This window comes from Sinocyclocheilus rhinocerous, unplaced genomic scaffold (assembly GCF_001515625.1).
Source record: "Sinocyclocheilus rhinocerous isolate Xijiao unplaced genomic scaffold, SAMN03320098_v1.1 scaffold1259, whole genome shotgun sequence".
NCBI classification, from domain to species: domain Eukaryota; kingdom Metazoa; phylum Chordata; class Actinopteri; order Cypriniformes; family Cyprinidae; genus Sinocyclocheilus; species Sinocyclocheilus rhinocerous.
Window position 1 is genome coordinate 555,857 of NW_015650717.1, and position 18,817 is coordinate 574,673.

Genomic DNA, 18,817 nt, shown 5'->3' on the forward strand with positions numbered 1-18,817 from the left:
GGGTGTTCTACTGAATTACTTTTCTTTGACGTTGGCAATTAAAGACATTTGCCGCCACCTTTAACATTTTGATAGCTCATAGATCAGGGGTGTCCAGTCCTGCTCCTGGAGGGCCAGTGTCCTGCAGAGTTTAGTTCCAGCTTGCCCCAACACACCTGCCTGGAAGTTTCTAGTGATCTTTAAGACTTTGATTAGCTGGTTCAGGTGTGTTTAATCCAGGTTGAAGCTAAATTATGCAGGACAGTGACCCTCCAGGAGCAAGATTGGTCAAGATTGGAGCAAGTTTTGGCAGGTTTTTGCAAGCACATCCTTTTCAGTTTAGAAGACTTTGCCTTTTGATTGTTGGTCGGTGCTTAAGCAAATTTCGGAGTTGCATGTAATTCTCCCTTATCTCATTGAGGCTTTCAGAACTGACAGCAAACATACTTTCCCCCCAGGAGGTGCTGATGATGTTGGATAACTACGTCAGAGATTTCAAAGCTCTAATCGACTGGATCCAACTACAGGAGAAGCTGGAAAAAACAGACGCTCAGAACAGGTGATAATATGCTTGCTATCTAAATGGGCACATTCCATATAATTCTGTTGTTGTTATATACACATAGTTAAATTATATAAATATAAGATCAATGAGTAATTTGTGTTGATTCACTATTTCACGGTCTCACCCCTTTGCGTAATGAGTAAGTGACCACAACACTAGTACATTGATTATGGTATAAAAAGAGCTTTTAAGTTGTGTGTCAAACTGTAAAGTGCTCCTTAGGAAGCTCTGTACATTTCTGCAGAATTTTAATGTGCATCCTTTAGAAGCATGTAAGCATGCCCTGGCCCCTGCATGTCTGTTTATTAAATATTTTGGGGGATTTTTAAAAATGCTTTTTATATGTTTTGGTTCTGTTCTGAATCAGTACCTTTCTTTGAGAGTTTCATCCTGTTCCTGCAGGCCTACATCTTTGGCTTGGGAAGTTCGAAAGATGTCACCAGGGCGACATGTAATGTCCAGCCCCTCGTCAGACCGTATTGTTCCATCACCTGGCGTTCGCCGTGCCCTCAGTTTTGGGTAGGCCAATCTAGTTACATTCATCGCACTCAGGATCACTCAAAAACATTTCCCTCAAGTACTCACAAGTACTTCCTCTCCAATCCTAGCTCTTTATTCTTATATGCTTAGTATTTTGTCCGGTAGATACCCATTGTGAAAAAATACAGCTAATAATGTGGTGTATAGGGAAAATATTACTGTGTAGGAACTATATTCCGTATGTATTATATAATTTGCTATTATAGATAAAACTGATACATGATGTCCAATTTATTGAATCATATTTTTCTACTTGCATAATATTAATGTTTGAAAAATGTAGTAAATATACTGTTCCTTGGATTTTTTTGGATCAACTTTTTAACCTGGAGGGGTCCTTTTTTAGTTTTCTTTTCCCAAGGTTTACTTGCAATTTCAGACATAGTGTATCTGCTTGAATCTGGCCTCAACCCATTATCCCTGCTCACAGCATGCTAATTGACACCGTTGTCTCTGTTGGCAAACTGTGGTGACTTTCAACTCCTAACAGAGCAAGACATGAGGCTCTCCTGCATTAGTTTTTTTTTTTTTTACTGATAGTGTGAAAGGAAGGCAATTGATAATGCGATTAAAATGCCACAGAATGCTCAGATGGAGAAATCAATGGCAGATAAGATACATATCTTGGCCTCACTACGAGACCGGAAAGACTACGCCCGTCTGGCAGAGGCTGGGAGGAGAAAGGGAATTGATCTGCAACGGCCTAAGCGTTTTGTTTAATGTGATTTTTGCCGGGTTCTCCTCAGGCCTGCGCTTGAGACTGTGGGAGGTGCAGATCTAAGTGTGGTTAAAGACTGCTGAAGCACGGGCATCCATGTCTGTATTATGCTGTAATTGGACGCCACAGGAAATGGATATTGATCAAGATGGAGGGCCCTCGGTCTGTAGTTTCCATTTTAGTTCCCAGTGTTTGAGGAAACCCTGTGCAATGATGCATAGCTAGAGCATTTGCGATGGCTACCCGTAGAAGGGGACTATTTAACAATATAGTTAATGGCGGTAAAACATTTGTATCTATTGTAATTGTGCAACTGGTGATGAATAACACCACCAGTCTACTGTCCATCTGGGCATTTGAATCTGAGACCTCTGGTTTAAATGTCTTGTGTGTGTTTACAGTGGTCCCCCTCCCACTTTGGCTGTGGCACGTCTCTCCCACACTGGACCAAGCTGGGCTGACCGAGTCAAGTGTTCCCAGTCCCTTCCTGTCCCCAGTCCAAGTGTCAACATCCCTGCTGAAAAACCAGGTGAACGGATCTTCTCTATTGACAGTTAGAGAGTTTTCAAATCCAGATGTATAAGTATTTCTGTGTTTATGTATATATCGGTATCCATCAATCCTTAGCAAAGAAAGATGCAGAGGGCTGGGAGACCGTGCAGCGTGGACGCTCCATGAGGCCACGCTCCAACACCATGGTGGCCAAGGTAAGCCCCGTTCTGGCCCATGTAAGCCCCAAAGATGACAGCGACAAGGAGAACCAGCGCATCCAGCCCTCGCCTCAGGAAAAATCTCAGGAGGTGAGGGAGCAAGAGCAACCTGTACCCCAAGAGCAGAGCCATGAGACGGAGAAGACCTCCGTCATCGAGTACTGACATCAACCTGCTTCCCTTTATTAATTATTTAGAGCCCAGGCATAGATATGAAGGCTCTGTAACATCAGAATGTTTTTGTTTGGTCACGGTGTGTTCATAGATACACTGTCCAGACAGGGCAGTATCAAGTGTACAAGCATCGATTTTGTACATGTTTATCAGATTTAATGAGGTTTATTAAATATTGACGATACAATGTCCTAGATTACATTTGGACAATATGCCAAAGCCAATAGTTCTGTTGCAAATCCTAGTGAGCTGCCATGCTACCTACTTCCTGCATAGGCTCAAAACAGCACCCTCTCTGAAATAGAACATCATTAATAGTGACTGATTTGGAACGCTCTATGCAGACAGCATCTCTTACAAATAGTACAAGACTTGACCCATAATTGATTTCAACGAGTTTGTCGTTGGCATGTTGCTAAGTTAGTTTGACAATTCGCCGGTGGGCATAAAATATCACATTGTTTAGCACTAAATAAAACATTCATCTGCAATCTTGATGTCATTTTTTCACTAAACTTGTTACAATGCAATGTGGTGTTGTCTTCTCCAAAGAGCATTTGATGCCACCCTAGAATTTTGCCAAAATTTATTAGGAAGCAGCTAAATTAAGTTGCCTACTTTTGAAGCAGCCTGCACATCAAGAGCCTTGAATTGCTGCCTCTGAAGACAAGCTTACTAGGTTTTACAACTGAGAATGTAGTTGAGGCTAGTGACTCAAAATGACTTGTTTGCATGTTTGTGGTTTATGATCATACAGTTCTTGGTATGCTACATGTTTGTTTTGAAATGCATGATATTGTGTAATTATTTAGCATGCTGTGTTTCTTTAGTTCTGTTTGTTTTCTTGCTGCTCTCATATCTGCCAAATGGTCTGTCATACAGATGCGGCAAGAAGTGCTGTGACATGCATGTTTGTGTTCATATTTGTGTATGCATCTGTGTGTATGTTGCACAGCCCCCAGCAGAAAGTATTGAAGAGCCAGGGCAGAGTGTCAGCACCCCCTCTGAGGACACGCCACCCCCCACCTCTGACCCCACGCCACCCCCTACCTCTCCGCCTTCGCAGGCCCAGTGCCCGGAATTGGATTCCGATACAGGTCCTCCCCCTGTAACCCTTTCCCAACCAGAGAAGCCGGGTACTGGGCAAGCCAAAGTAGAGCAGGGGATGGAGGGGTCGGTGTGGAAGGTCGTGGCACCGTCGGCAAAGGCGGAGGCAGCAGTCTACGTTCCCCTGGCAACGATGACACTGGAGAGCATGCTGGACCCCACAGAACTTTCCACCGTGAGTGCTGAGAGACACAGGCCAGGGTCAGGACTGCCGCCTAAACAAAGTCAATCCCAAAAACCTCCAGGCGAGGCAGGATTACTCCCCTCCCTCCTCCTTTCTCTCAGCAAGTATATGTATGTACGTGCTGACAGGGGTGAACTATTATCACTGTGAGTAGAGAACAGGAAGGCCAAGTGTTTGCCGAGAGTTGCCCCAGTTGTTTAAGTTTTTATTTTAGGCTTATCAAGTGTCCCCTGCACCAGTCAGACACCTTGACTGGTTTAGTCCCCATGGGCTGTCATTGACCTTGACCTCCCTTCGAGCCTTGACCTCCCAAAATCTGGCTAGATTCAAAGGTGCCACTACACATGCAACAAAAGAGGCTGTTCCTGGAGCATCTGCAAATCTCTCTCACAATTAGAGCTCCTCTGATCAATTATATTAATTTTGCACCGCGTAGTTCTAGGAGCTTAGTTCTGGAAACTAGCCAGCATGGTGGTTCCTAGAGAACCAATTTTCCCCTCTGCCCGTTTTCCTGGTTGCATTTGCACCAGCAACGGGAACTCTAAAGCGGCCGACAGCAACGTCTTTATTCGTGGCATTTACAAACGTCAACAACCGGTAAATGGAGAACGCCGTGATCGGAGCTGTTTTTGTTGTGTGTCGTGGGTTTCTTGATAACGGAGATGGAATGTAAATGCACCATTTACTTGATTGAAAGAGCATGAAAATCTGACTAAATGTCCTATGAAAACTTGCAGTGTTATCATCGAGGCTGAAAAAAGAACAAAACGCTGCAGACAACAGGTAAATGCCTTTGGGCCAGATTTACTAACAGCTTGCACCAGGGCAAACCATCTTTTCATGTTAAAATAGTACTGTCAGGTTTTACTAAAGACGCGCAATGAAGAATTAGCACTGAAAAGGCATGGACACAGAGATTTTTGCACCTGACCTTATTGAATATGCATTTGTAGGAGTTTCCCTTTCAGACACAAAATTTATGGGAGGAGAGTATTAAAATGAATCACGCAATGCGATTTATTAAGATTTGTGCTCGTCAGTTCACTGGTATTTGGGGCATTATTTAACACCCATAAAAGCATGTCTTAAAGCAGTGGTTCTCAAACCTGTCCTGGAGTACCCCCAGCCCTGCACATTTTGTATGTCTCCCTCATCTATCACACCTGATTCACCTCATCAGCTCATTAGTGGAGACTGCAAGACCTGAAGTGGGTGTGTCAGATATAGGGAGACATACAAAATGTGCAGTGCTGGGGGAACTTCATGGAGAGGTTTGAAAACCATTAGTTCACCCAAAAATGAAAATCCTGTCATTAATTACTCACCCTCATATCATTCCAAACCCGCAAGACCTTCTTTCATCTTCGGAACACAAATTAAGATATTTTTGTTAAAATCCGAGAGCTCTCAGACCCTGCATAGACAGCAAGGTTACGACCGCGATCAATGACCAGACACATAGCAAGGACATCAGTAAAATAGTCCATGTGACATCAGGGGTTCAACCGTAATTTTACGAAGCTACAAGAATACTTTTTGTGCGCAAAAAAAAAAGACTTTATTCATCAATTCTTCTCCTCCTTATCCCATCTGCTACGACATGCCGACATTGTGGAGAGTATCATGACGCATCTGCTTGCTTTTGCTTCATGTAAATAACACATGTGCGTGCTGACACATGTACATGTTAACGTAAGCAGCAGCGCCATGCGCATGCCTTGTTTACATGAAGCAGAAGTAGCAGACGGGATGAGGAGAAGAAGAATTGTTGAATAAAGTCTTTTTTTTAATTTTTTAATTTTTTTTATATCTTAATTTGTGTTTCGAAGATGAACAAAGGTCTTACGGGTTTGGAACGACATGAGGGTGAGTAATTAATGACAGAATTTTCATTTTTGTGTGAACTATCCCTTTAAAGCAGGCGTTAATTTGCGCTGCTCTTGGTAGATCGCACTGGTCATTATGGAAATTATCTGACTGCGTCTGTGTACTTTAATGTGGGCATTGCCAGTAAATCAAACGCAGAATTTTCCCTTCCCATCAGCGCTTTTATGGAATTGCACTCTAATGCTAAATTGCCCTGTTTAGAAAATCTGGCCCTTTATCTCTATTTTTAAAAATGCTGGGTAGCTGGTGTTTCCTCTGCGTTTTGCCAGTCAGCGTACTCTTACGTCACTGGTAGACAAAATTTATAAATTCCAGATTAGAATCCAAGTACAGTGATCAAATTTCTAGTCCAGCAACCAACTAGCTGCAAAATGTTTTGCTTGAACTTTTTTTGCTTAAAGTTCAAGACTATTGATTGGTTTAACTACTTGACCTATAGGCCAAATGGCTTTTCTTTACACGGGATGGCTGTAGAAGTGAGATGGCGACTGCTGTTTTGGCATTCTGCTTGTCTCCTGTCTTGTCCTTTTATAAGAGAAACCTCCAAGGGGTTAATTAAGGCTAGACCCACAGCATTTTCTGTGAGCTACCGGCTTCCATTACTCAATGGGTGTTGGCCTCTGTACAAAACCCAGTCTGAAACAATGGAGATGGATGAGGTTTAAACTCCCAGACAGGAGCACAATCTCAGTCGTGTCGGAATCCGGAATCATTGCTTCCGAGGCCCAGACACCACCTCTCTGGGTGGGTCAGATAAGCCCAGCTCTGTTTAGACTCCAGATCTAAGACCAGCAGGCGAGCTGTTGAGAGAAATCCACCTCTTATTATGCTCGTTAGCATGACGTTTGGCACTGACCTCAGTGCAGCTCCGGGCGTCTCCATCTTCTCCCACGGCCGTCTGAAATTGGCACTCGGCATACTGTTTCACTCATCAGGTTCTGAAAGCGGGGGTCAAGTGTTGTGGCCTCTGATGGCAGTGGGTAGGATACTTTTTCCAAAATATTTTGCCAATTTACCAGTCATCACGAGTCATGAAGACCCACAGGTGCACCCGTAGAAGGAATGTATGAGCAAAAATGTGCCCCTCAACAAATCCCCCTTTTGTTACCACTCTAAAATTGGAATAAACCCCTTTTGCCTACAGGTAACTATTCTCCAGAACACTAGAGTCACCTGATGGCATTTTGCAAAATGGGCTGCACAGGGTTTTTGGCCATCTTAAAGAGATAATTTACCTAAAAATTTTAATTGTGTCAGGATCCTCATGTTGTTTTAATCGGCATTCATTTCTTTTTTTCTGTGGAATACAAAAGAAAATATTTTGATAGCATTTTTGGTCTGTATAATGAAAGCCAATGGGGTGCAAAGTTGTTTAGACCCCAGTGTTCTTCAAAATATCTTCTTTTGTAGCACAAAAAAACGTGGCAGGTATGTGACAGCTGCAATGCCATTATTATGGCCATGGGTCACATGACGGAAGAATAAACGTATTGTAAAACCGTTATATTTGGGGGGAAAAAAGAAGACATTTCAGCTTGCATATAGATTTTTTTTTTAGCATTTTAAATTAGATAAGAGTATTTTAATATATCGACAATAATGAATTGATTTAATTGATTTTAACCATGACTATATTCGCAAAACAACATAGGCTCTCATACCTTGTTGCTTAAGTATGTTGAAAAAAAAAACTCCTTCCCATCTCCTCATCCCTATTGTGGTTGTGTGCTGCATGATTTCGTTATACTTCCCCATGCGTGGTTTTTGTGATTGATTGTGTTTATGGTGTGTGCCTGGATTATTATCATTTCATTTGATCGCTGTTCAGTTTCTTACAACATCTTTTGCATTTGTAAGTTTTTGTGGTGTGCAGGCTTCTACCAAGCATTTAAAATTTGGTTGCATTTCAGAAATTTCAGTCTAGCCTAATTTCAGATGAAGTGCTGAAATGATTGCACCATGTCCTAATTGAAGTTGTGCTGCCTGGGCATGTACTCAAGAGCCTGGTGTGGCTAACTTGGCACTGTACGGCTCGTTTTGTGCCCCTGTTTGGTGACTTCAGTGGCTGAGTGCGAGTGTTTTGTGCCTGTTGTCAGCCCCAATCCATGGCTGAAGTTTTGGCTAAGAAGGAAGAGCTGGCCGACCGCCTGGAAAAAGCTAACGAAGAGGCAATCGCAAGTGCCATCGCTGAGGAGGAACAGCTGACGCGGGAGATCCAAGCAGAGAACAACGAACTGGAGACCGACAACGAGAGCGACTTCTCTGTAAGTCAACAATTAACCCTAGTGGTTTATATGCCTGATGTAATTACAACAACATCAATCTTCTTGCCTCTTTTATGTGTGTTTTCTGAATTTAGGGTCATTTTTATTTTGTTCTCTTAAAGGCAAGTATCGGGAGTGGAAGTTGTGGCTTGAATTTAGACTGGAGCGAGATGCTAGCTGATTATGACGGTAATGATGCGATTAGCATCTACATTGCTAACTGTATGTATAAGTCTATAAGTTAATTGTTTATTTAATGATAAAACGAAATGGCTAAAATTGCTGGAATTAAATTAATATTTATTTTAAACAATATTTTCTGGAAAATTTGACTTCTAATGTTTAAACTTGGACTTGACTTCCCTTTTCCTTTTTACTAGTGCTGTCAAATGATTAATCGCATCCAAAGTAACAAAGTAAAGGTTTTTGTTTACATAATAAATGTACACAGTACACACACATATGTTATGTATATATAAATACACACACATGAATGTATATATTTAAGAAAAATGTTATATTTGTATATTAAATATATTTATATATGATATAAATTATATAAATGTATATACATGTAAATATTTTCAAAATATATACTGTATGAATGTGTATTTACATATACATAATAAATATACACAGTACACACTAGGGCTGGGTAAAAATATCGATATCTCTATTTTAATTGATTCTCATTTTTACGAAACGATATCGATTCTTAAATCCCAGGGCTCGACATTAAGCCTTGACATGTGCTTGTCTTTCGGACAAGTAAATCAGTCATTCACTTGTCTGAGTAAAAAAGTTACTTGTCCAGGGCAAAAAAAAAGGCTTTTTTTTGTGTAAATGTAATCCATTATGAAGCAATAGTCTCATCACTGCTCTGTGAGGTCTTACTTTAACCAGCATATTTGTGATGTTTGCCTTAAAGGGGTCCTATTATGCTTTTTCACTTTTTGAATTTTAGTCAGTGTGTAGTGTGTATGTTTGGGCATAAAAAATATCTTCAAACTTACAAATCTCAAAGTCCACTCCAAAGGGAGATATTTCGTTTTTTTTAAATCCCTTTGCAAGAACTGCAACGAACGGCTCGTTTGGATTACAGCGTTTGTTTTCCGGGTTTTGTGATATCACAAAGCGGCCCATTAGAATATCATTAAAATAATTCCCGCCTATGGAAATTCGAATGGTTGGGGGGTGGGGAGGGGCGAGGTCGTGGTTTTGAAGAATGCTTGGTTGAGTGCATCAGACAAGACGACGACGACGACGAAGTGCTGCTGTAGCCTCAAGTTTTCTTAAGTTATTACACATGCACCTGAATAATTATGTATGTAAATATGTATGTTATAATTATGAAAACGTTTTTTTAATAAATTGCTGACAGTACAATGCTGGACAATGATGTAATTTGCAGAATTTACACTTCAGTTATGAGACTACAGTGTTTCCCATACATTGATTGCGGGTGTTTTTATATCACTGTATTTCTGAAGGAAACCGACTGTCTTCAGAAAATTGGATGTCATTTTCATTTAATCTTGCATGTAATGTCTGATAAAGCAGTGTTTTATGAGCAGAGCGCTGCTTTGTGTACAGCCTTTACCGGGGAATCCTTGATCTCTACCACTCCAACAGCACCTCCTGCTGGCAGAGAATGAGTTTGCATATATATGCCGCCTGGGAAACACTGGACTATGGTATAAATAAATTCAACTGTATAACAGTTTCACTGCAATTCATGTTATAATGTTAGAATTAAATAACAATAAAAATAATACATATGCACTTATCTGTACATAGTAAATGCAGTTATTTTTAACCGGTTGTTGACATCCTATCTAAAACGGGATTTAGCCCCCCCCCCAAAAAAAACAACAATAACGTTACCACTCTAATATGTCTTGCAATATCCGTGCGTGCAAAGGTTCTGCGCGTTCTGCGCGTTCAATATTCTCTGGGTCTGAATCCGGCTCAAATTGATATGGCAATATTGACGCCATCCTTAACTAAACCGGAGCAGACGGAACTTGCTGTTTTGGCAAGGGGCGTGGCAGTACTGAAACACCGTCTAAGCTGTTCGCCAATCACAACGCACTGGGATAGCTAACCAATCAAATCACATTTCGTTTTTCGGAAGGCGGACCTTCATCAAACCCGGAACTAATCGAGCCGTTTGTGTCAGGCTGGGGAGAAAGGTATTCTAATAATGTAAATTATGTAAAAAATAAGTTTTTAGAACCACCAAGCATGAGAGCATGTTCTAGTACACCCCCAAAACAAATTCAAGACATTGTAAAAAAGCATAATAGGACCCCTTTAAATTGATTTCTAGGACACTTTTTAACTTTATAAAGGGCAAAATTTTATCAATACATTCAGTTAGAATAATTAGACTCTATATGGTTGTTACCATTCAAATGAAATCAGTATCAATAAACCCCATCTTTCCACTGCAGAGGAAACACTGAAGCTGCATCAAAAATGCCATTTAGATGTATTTACTCAGACTGTTTAATGAAGATAAGAGGTTCCATAAATGCATTTACACAGTAAAATTGCAAATGCATAAATAATGTTTTACTTTTTTTAACATATAAATCTGAAATGTTGGAAAAATGCAATGATACTTTTAAATATGAAACCAAACCACCAGTAGGTGGTGGCAAGTCACTGTCTTAATGAGTGAGTCATTGATTCAACCAATTAATTCAAACGGCTAATTCATTCATTAAATAAATCAAGTGACTGTCTTACGAATGGCTCACTGAGTCATTGACTCACCCGATTCATTCAAAAATGCTAAATCATTGAGTAATGAAACACCGCTGTGTGTTGCTCTGAGATGCGCGACTGTTCTGTTGTAGCTTTGCTTAGAACTATTTTCGTTAGCCAAAACGGTCAATAATGTGTCTAAAATGTAAGTCAGTAAGTCAATATTAACTACTTGTTTATGGAACTACTGTTGTATAAAATCAATGTCACATTTGCAATCATGCTTGGTTGCGTGATGTTGCTTACCTATATCATATGTTATATAGAATATTTATCTTTTTTTCTACCGCAGTATGTTTGTTACTGTTTGTTTCTTTGTGTGTGCTGGTGCGCCTATTAGTTTGGATTTCTCCGCGAGTACGAGCCTCAACTGACGCAACCTTGATACTGTCAATACATTATCCGTCATCAGTCACCGTTTACTCTGAAAGTAATAAAATCAGAATCATTCTCATCAAAGTTTCGGTGCTGCCCTTGTTATTGTTTGTTATTGATGTTTTAATCAGGTTACTTGTCCGATCGGGCAAGTAAAATTCTCTTTCACTTGCCCCTTCACAAAATCCACTTGTCCCGGACAAGCGTTAATTAATGAATAAGCTAAGTTAATGGCCCTGTCCCAAATGGCACACTTCATGTGCACTTTCGGTCTTGAGGACTTACAATGGCCGCTGTGTGCACGTGACCATTAAGTCCACGAGACTGTAGGGTGTCCCATTCGTCATTTTAGCGTTCAGAAGGGTGCATTGTGCTCTAAATGCTCTGCATTTAACCCATCCTAAGTGCACACACACAGCAGTGAACACACACACACACCATGAACACACACCCGGAGCAGTGGGCAGCCATTTATGCTGCGGCGCCCGGGGAACAGTTGGGGGTTCGGTGCCTTGCTCAAGGGCACCTCAGTCGTGGTATTGAAGGTGGAAGAAAGTGCTGTACATTCACTCCCCCCACCTACAATCCCTGCCAGACCGGAGACTCGAACTCGCAACCTTTGGGTTACGAGTCCGACTCTCTAACCATTAGGCCACGACTACCCCCAAAATGTGCACTTCTGCTGAGCCCGCAAGCCTGCAAGTACACAGCCGACTTCTACCCGGCAGTCAAAGCGACATTACGTTATGAAAGTGCGGACTCTGAGGAAGACCGTGAGGTTTTAGGGTGCCATTTGGGAGAGGGCCAAAGTTGAGCCCTGAATCCCAAGAATCGATTAGTCTAGCCGGTTTTCAGTTAATGGATGTAACTTTGAAGGGCACTTCCCATCCAATATATTGCAATAAGCATTGTGCTTTGGTAGTTTTAATATGAAACAAAGTCTCATATTTCAAATTCTGTCCGTTGTATTGCAGTATTCAAACAATAAATGCCGTTTTAAAAATGTTATTTTATTTTATTTTAAACTTTTATTTTGGATGCGATTAATTGCGATTAATCGTTTGACAGCACTACTTTTTACCTTTTTTTTTTTTTTTTCTGTTCATGTACAATAACAAGTGCTAATTTTTCTTGCTGTCATATTTTATTTTTTTAAGAATGTATGCTTGTTATGTAGACTTTGAAGAAATTGCATTTAATCAAATTACATAAAAGCTTCACGCATTACACTGGATGCTGATAATCTCAAAATGACAAGTATGATATATTGGTCTTCTTGTAATGTGTTATATTGCGTCACCTGCTTCTCTGACAGCTCGAGAGCCTTGGCGTCAGAGCACCTCCTGGGGTGACATGGTGGAGGAGGAGCCGGCCCGCCCGCCGGGTCATGGCATTCACATGCACGAGAAGCTGTCCTCTCCTTCACGCAAACGGTAACAAAGTTACATAGTACTGTGTGTTACAGAATAATGTTACAGAACTTTGTTTCTGTCCTAACGTTTACATCTTTTTTGCTAAGAAAAGATTGTCTTTAACATGGTATTATTACCGGTTGAAGTGTCATTTCTGAACAGAATTGCCAAGTTTAAAAAAAAAAAATTCGAACACTTGTTCCATCTTCTGTTGTTAGGGAAAAAAGGTAGTCCTATCCCCAAACTCACCATTACGGCAATGTTGTTACATTCACTTAAACAAAAAGACGACAAAATTTGCCATTAGTGGTGCAAAAATTAAACATTTCTTTTTTTTAATGCTGTGTAAATGAAAATAGACATTGTATAGAATCCAGTTTCTGCCACAGAATAAGAAACTAAAAAGTTTGCAACTTCTCACAACTCTTGACTTTACTTCTCTTGTTTGTGAGTTTGTCGCAATCCTGAATTTTTCTTTATAAAAATCTGAGATGTTAACTCAAAACTAAAGAAATAAAGTAACTTCGATTCTAAGAAAAAAAAGTGAAAATATTTTCAATAATTGTGGCATGTTAACTCAAAACTCCAAGAATTCCAAGAAATAACTGTGATATGAAAGAATTGTGTGATATGAAATCACTTTTTTGTTCAAGAGGAAATTGGCTTCCATGTAATTGTGAATCATGAGTTTACATCTCGCAGTTTCGACTTCTTTCTCTTAATTATGCGACAAACTCATCAATTTCAAAAAAAAAAAATGTCCGAACAGTGCCATAAATTCACTATTGTGAGGAAAGAAATTGGACTTGTGAGATGTCAACTTAAAACTCCGATTGCTAGAAATAAAGTCAGAATTGTTAAATATAAAGTCACTTTTTATTTGTATTTTTATTTATGTATTTAAAAATGCGGTGGAAGTACGCTTCCATACAATTGTGATCCTACACTTCATAGTAATTTACTGGTGCACAATCACAAATGTAAAAACATTATTCTTAGGGCTGTCAATTTAATTTATTAATTTAGTTTATTATACTAAAACATTATATTAAAAACATTTTCCATTATGCACATTTTCATAGAAATCATTAAGTTTGATTATGACATGCCATCAATTTTGTAATGACTATTGAAATGCTTTTGAATAAATGTAAATGATCTTCATTGATTAGTGAATTTTAATGTTAATACTTGTGATTTCATTGATCTGCATATCATGCATATCTTGACTAAGTGGGTTTTGCTGTTTGTTGTCAGAACCATTGCAGAGTCGAAGAAGAAACATGAAGAGAAACAACTCAAAGCCCAGCAGCTCCGAGACAAACTGAGAGAGGAGAAGACCCACAAGCTGCAGAAACTGTTGGAAAGGGTACGTTTTTCCCTTTAGCACCTGTAGACACAGCTCATTTCGCCTCGGCCACAGGGGAAAATCCTATTCCCATACATGTTGAAAGAATCACTTAACAGCCATTTTAGTAATTCAGGGTGATTCACTCTTGGTAAGACTCATACATCTGATGCTGGTAACTCTGTAGAAAATGTTTGTTTTTATTCTGCTCCATTCTTGTCGAAGGAGTGAGATCTAAGTCAATATTGAGTATTTATATATCCGCACTTGAAGTGGACCACTAACATGTGTTATTCACACCCCTGACAAGTCTGACTTCTGCAGACCGTTTTGTCGGGATTTGATCTTTTTGTCTTTTTTTTTTTTTCCTCAGGAAAAGGAGGTGAGGAAGTGGAAAGAGGAGCTGTTGGATCAGAGGAGGACGATGATGGAGGAGAAGCTGCTTCATGCTGAATTCAAGCGAGAGCTTCAACTCCAGGCCATCGTGAAGAAAGCACAGGAAGAGGAGGCGAAGGTCAGAAGTTAAAACTGATTAAGTGTGTTACTGTACTGATATCAGTATTTCTATTGTGCAAACTTGGATATTTTCTTCAAAAAATGTTCAAATGTAGTTCATTGATTTGTTTAGGTGAATGAGATTGCATTCATCAACACTCTAGAAGCCCAGAACAAGAGACACGATGTTCTGGCTAAACTAAATGAATACGAACAACGGCTTAACGAGCTGCAGGAGGAACGCCAGCGAAGACAGGAAGAAAAGCAAGCTAGGGATGAAGCCGTTCAGGTATAGCTTGGTTCTTTTTATTTGTTTGTTTAATGCGTTAAATGTGTGACTATATAATTGAATCAATTTTTCAGGAGCGTAAGCGGGCCTTGGAGGCGGAGCGGCAGGCGCGGGTGGAGGAGCTTCTGATGAAGAGACGGGAACAAGAGGCCAGAATTGAGCAACAGCGACAGGAGAAGGAGAGGGCGAGGGAAGACGCAGCGCGGGAGAGAGCCAGGTCAGCATCACGTCCTGCCAAACAGACCAGAATCCTGATTCAGCTAAACACAAGGACAGAAAGGACCAGTGCAAAGAACTCAAGGGGATTTAGGCTTTGAGAAACAGCCTGATTTAGCGAATGTTTTGTGTAACCCTTAACCAAAATGTATACAACCGTTCAAAAGTTTGGCGTCAGTAAGATTTTTTTATTTTTTTTATGTTACAAAAGATCTCAAATGCTGTTCTTTTAAACTTTCTACTCATGAAAGAATCCCCAAAACAATCTTGAAAAATAAATTGTCACTGTTTCAGTAAAAAAAATATATATATATTAAGCAGCACAACTATTTTCCACATTGATTATAATCAGAAATGTTTCTTGAGCAGGAAATCAGCATATTAGAATAATTTCTGAAAGATCGTGTGACACCGAAGACTGGAAGCTGAAAAAAAAAAAAACATTTTAAAATATATTAGCATAGAAAACTGTTATCACAATATTCCTGTATTTTTGATCAAATAAATGCTGCCTTGGGGAGCATAAGAGACAAAAACATTAAGAAATATTACTGACCCCAAAGTTTTGAATGGTAGTCCATGTTGTTTCTTGCATTAGAAACACTTTATCAACTTTAACAGGAAAGTTGAACCAAATAAGACTTAAATAACCTTAAAACTTTGAATTCTTGGGCTGTTTAATAATAATCTAAGAAGTCACCTAAACCTTTTATAGATTGAATACTGTGAGACCTGTATGGGTTAGATGTGTTGTCTTTTTGCACGTCCTATCTGAATGTTGTTTCTTCTTTTTTTTTTTCTTTCTTTGTTGTGCACACCATAGAGACCGTGAGGAGCGTTTGGCTGCTCTCAGTGCGGCTCAACAGGAAGCCATGGAGGAACTACAGAAGAAAATCCAGATGAAGGTAAACTATCATAAGTAATCTTCTGACATCTTATCCCCTTTTTTAAAAAATCCTGTACCTTGGACAAAACTGCTGTTAAGCAGTGTTAATTATTTTTTCTCAACAATTTTTCACTGATGGAAAAGAGTCAATAACTAAATAAACAACAGTTTTATTGACAAAAGCTATGATAAACATCTATTGGCCTTTTCATCAATGAATACAAATTGTATTGCATGTTGTGTTGCTTATTCAAGCCTTCACAAAACATTCATATAATTAGATTATTATACGTTTTCTCCAGGAGTCTAAAACTAGACTAAAAGTAAAACAAGACTAAATTTTCTACATTTTCAGCATGACGAGAGCAGCCGTCGACACATGGAGCAGATCGAGCAGAGGAAAGAAAAGGCCGCTGAGCTGAGCAGCGGAAGACACGCCAACACGGACTACGCCCCCAAACTCACCCCTTATGAACGGAAGAAGCAATGCTCGCTCTGTAACGTTGTGGTAGGTACTACATTATAGGATTCCCTCTTATCTCTTTGATTGGTTTTAATACATTCAGGGCCATTGACATGGGGAAAACTAGGAATTTTGTCCCAGTCCAAGATCAGGAACATTTGAGCCACTCTAAACATGAGTGCAGAGATTCCTGCAAGGATGGACAGCCCGTCTTTGTTGCATTGCCAGGCAGAGTACATAAAATCACAGACCACAAGGTGATTCAGAGGAGTTTCATAGAGAATGCAATGTAAATGAGAATTTAACTGCATTAATTAAACATGAACTCTGGGCGGAGATTAATAGCTGGGCGTGATTATGCTTTTCAAGCGACAGGCAACAAATCTTTGAGTGGCCGCATTTATCTCTGACGCGCCCTGCTTTTACTGCAACTGGGGCCAGACACCTTGGAGCTTCAAACTGACATCAGATTAAGCGCTGGGGAGAATGAAATCTTGTTAAAAATGTCAGATGACCTTGGCCAGGCTCTGACACCAGAGATCATCTTTAGGTCAGCGGGAAGCACTCTAGTTAATGACATTATACACAGACTGTCCTGTGTGGGCTCGACTCCAGGACTCAAAGGAGACAAACAACACAAGCATCCAGATACTGTTGTCTTCACCTGATCTAGGAAAAAACTTTACTACTTTTCTGTTTAATTCTAGTACAGATTTTTCACTTGGGTCACTTTCATGCAAAGCACCTCTCAGGTTCAGTCCTCTTGGAGTAAACGCGAGGTTTAAGGGTTAGTTTAACCAAAAATGAAAATCGTCATAACTCGACGTTTACGCAGCTTTATGTTGTTTCAAACTTGTATTATTTACATACTTCTATGGAACACAAAAAAGATTTTCACATTTCCTTTATCTCCTTTTTTGGCACTTTGGGCTCCATTGACTTTCATAGTATAGACAAAACTAGTTGAAACATTCTTCAGAATATATAATTTTTTTTCCCAGAGAAGAAAGTCACATAGGTTTTTAAATGATATGAAAGTAAGTAAATGATTAATTGGTAAATGATTATTTCTTCAGTCTTGATCAAGGGCACAGAAGTGTAGTGCATCACCTTTTCTAGGGTTTGAAGTTCGAACCAACAACCCTTTATTATAAGAAAAATTCACCCATAAATGAAAATTGTCATTTATTTATATATTTGTATTATTTTCATTTTCCCTTAAGCTTTTCCAAACTTGTGTGACTGACTTTCTTCCAAGGAATACAAAAAAAACAAAAAAGTTTTTTTTATTTTTTTTGGGGGGGGACATTTAAGTACCGAGTAATGTTAATTAACTACATGCTCTTATTATATGGTTAGGGTTAGGATTGGGGTTTGGCTTAGAGTTACTTTCTTGTAATTGTGCATAATTAATTGTTGTTATTACAATAATGAGTACATGTAACATGTGGAACAAGTACACCTTAAAATAAAGTATTACCAAAAATTGTTACTCATCAGATCATATAGATTAATTTCACCTTTCCTTTTTGGTGCTTGAGAGTTTTGGATCCCATTGACTTTCATAAAATGGACAATATGGACTTAACTCTCTATTTAGTTCTTTTGATCCAGGGCATGATTGTGGATAGTTCATGCATTGCCTTTTCTGAGATTCGAACCCACAACCTTTCTGGTTATCGGAAAAGTTCCCCAAAAATGAAAATTGTCATTTGGAAGTACTGAGTCAGTGCACAATAGTGATCACCTTTTCTGGGGTTTGAACCCACTGCCTTTTATGATAAGAAAAGTTCACCCATAAATGAACATTTTTATTTATTTATATATTTTTATTTTCCCTCAAGTTGTTCCAAACCTGTGTGACTGATTTTCTTCTATGGAATACCAAAAAAAAAATTTTTTTTTAATTGTTGCCGTCTGGTCGTATAGATTAATTTCACCGTGAAAGTTTTGGGACCCAAAACTTTTTTTTTTTTTGATCCAGGGCATGATTATGGATAGTTCATGCATCACCTTTTCTGAGATTCGAACCCACAACCTATTTTTGTAACCAATTTGGTCATGGGCACAATTGTCGATAGTCGATAGGTTTGAACTCATCCTTTCTGGATATCGGAAAAGTAAAAATTTGTCAATTTACTCACCATCATGTCATTCTATTATGGTTTTTGAACTGTATGAAGGTGAGTAAATGATTTTTTGAAGCACTATTTCTTTAACTGTCTTAAAGGGTTAGTTCACCCAAAAATGAAAATTAGGCTGTGTTTTACTCACCCCAGAGCCATCGTAGGTGTATATGACTTTCGTCTTTCAGACAAATCCAGTCGGAGTTAGATAAAAAATTGTCCTGGCTATTCCAAGCTCTATCATTGCAGTCAGCGGGTGTTGCAGTGCTTCAGCCCAAAATAAGTGAAATAAAAAGTGCCCATCCATAAA

General features: G+C 39.4%; 1 protein-coding gene across 1 annotated transcript in view; it reads left to right on the plus strand.

Moving 5' to 3' along the window:
- LOC107712524 (S phase cyclin A-associated protein in the endoplasmic reticulum-like) overlaps positions 1–18,817 on the plus strand; it is a 127,936-nt gene that overhangs the window by 17,827 nt on the left and 91,292 nt on the right. Inside the window, exons 5-18 of the mRNA XM_016517814.1 lie at positions 438–538; positions 947–1,063; positions 2,204–2,331; positions 2,430–2,673; positions 3,644–3,968; positions 7,961–8,128; positions 8,251–8,317; positions 12,588–12,705; positions 13,942–14,053; positions 14,406–14,546; positions 14,661–14,816; positions 14,891–15,033; positions 15,856–15,937; positions 16,274–16,426. Coding sequence (XP_016373300.1) covers positions 438–538; positions 947–1,063; positions 2,204–2,331; positions 2,430–2,673; positions 3,644–3,968; positions 7,961–8,128; positions 8,251–8,317; positions 12,588–12,705; positions 13,942–14,053; positions 14,406–14,546; positions 14,661–14,816; positions 14,891–15,033; positions 15,856–15,937; positions 16,274–16,426 — 2,055 coding nt within the window. The remainder of the gene's footprint in view (positions 1–437; positions 539–946; positions 1,064–2,203; positions 2,332–2,429; positions 2,674–3,643; positions 3,969–7,960; positions 8,129–8,250; positions 8,318–12,587; positions 12,706–13,941; positions 14,054–14,405; positions 14,547–14,660; positions 14,817–14,890; positions 15,034–15,855; positions 15,938–16,273; positions 16,427–18,817) is intronic.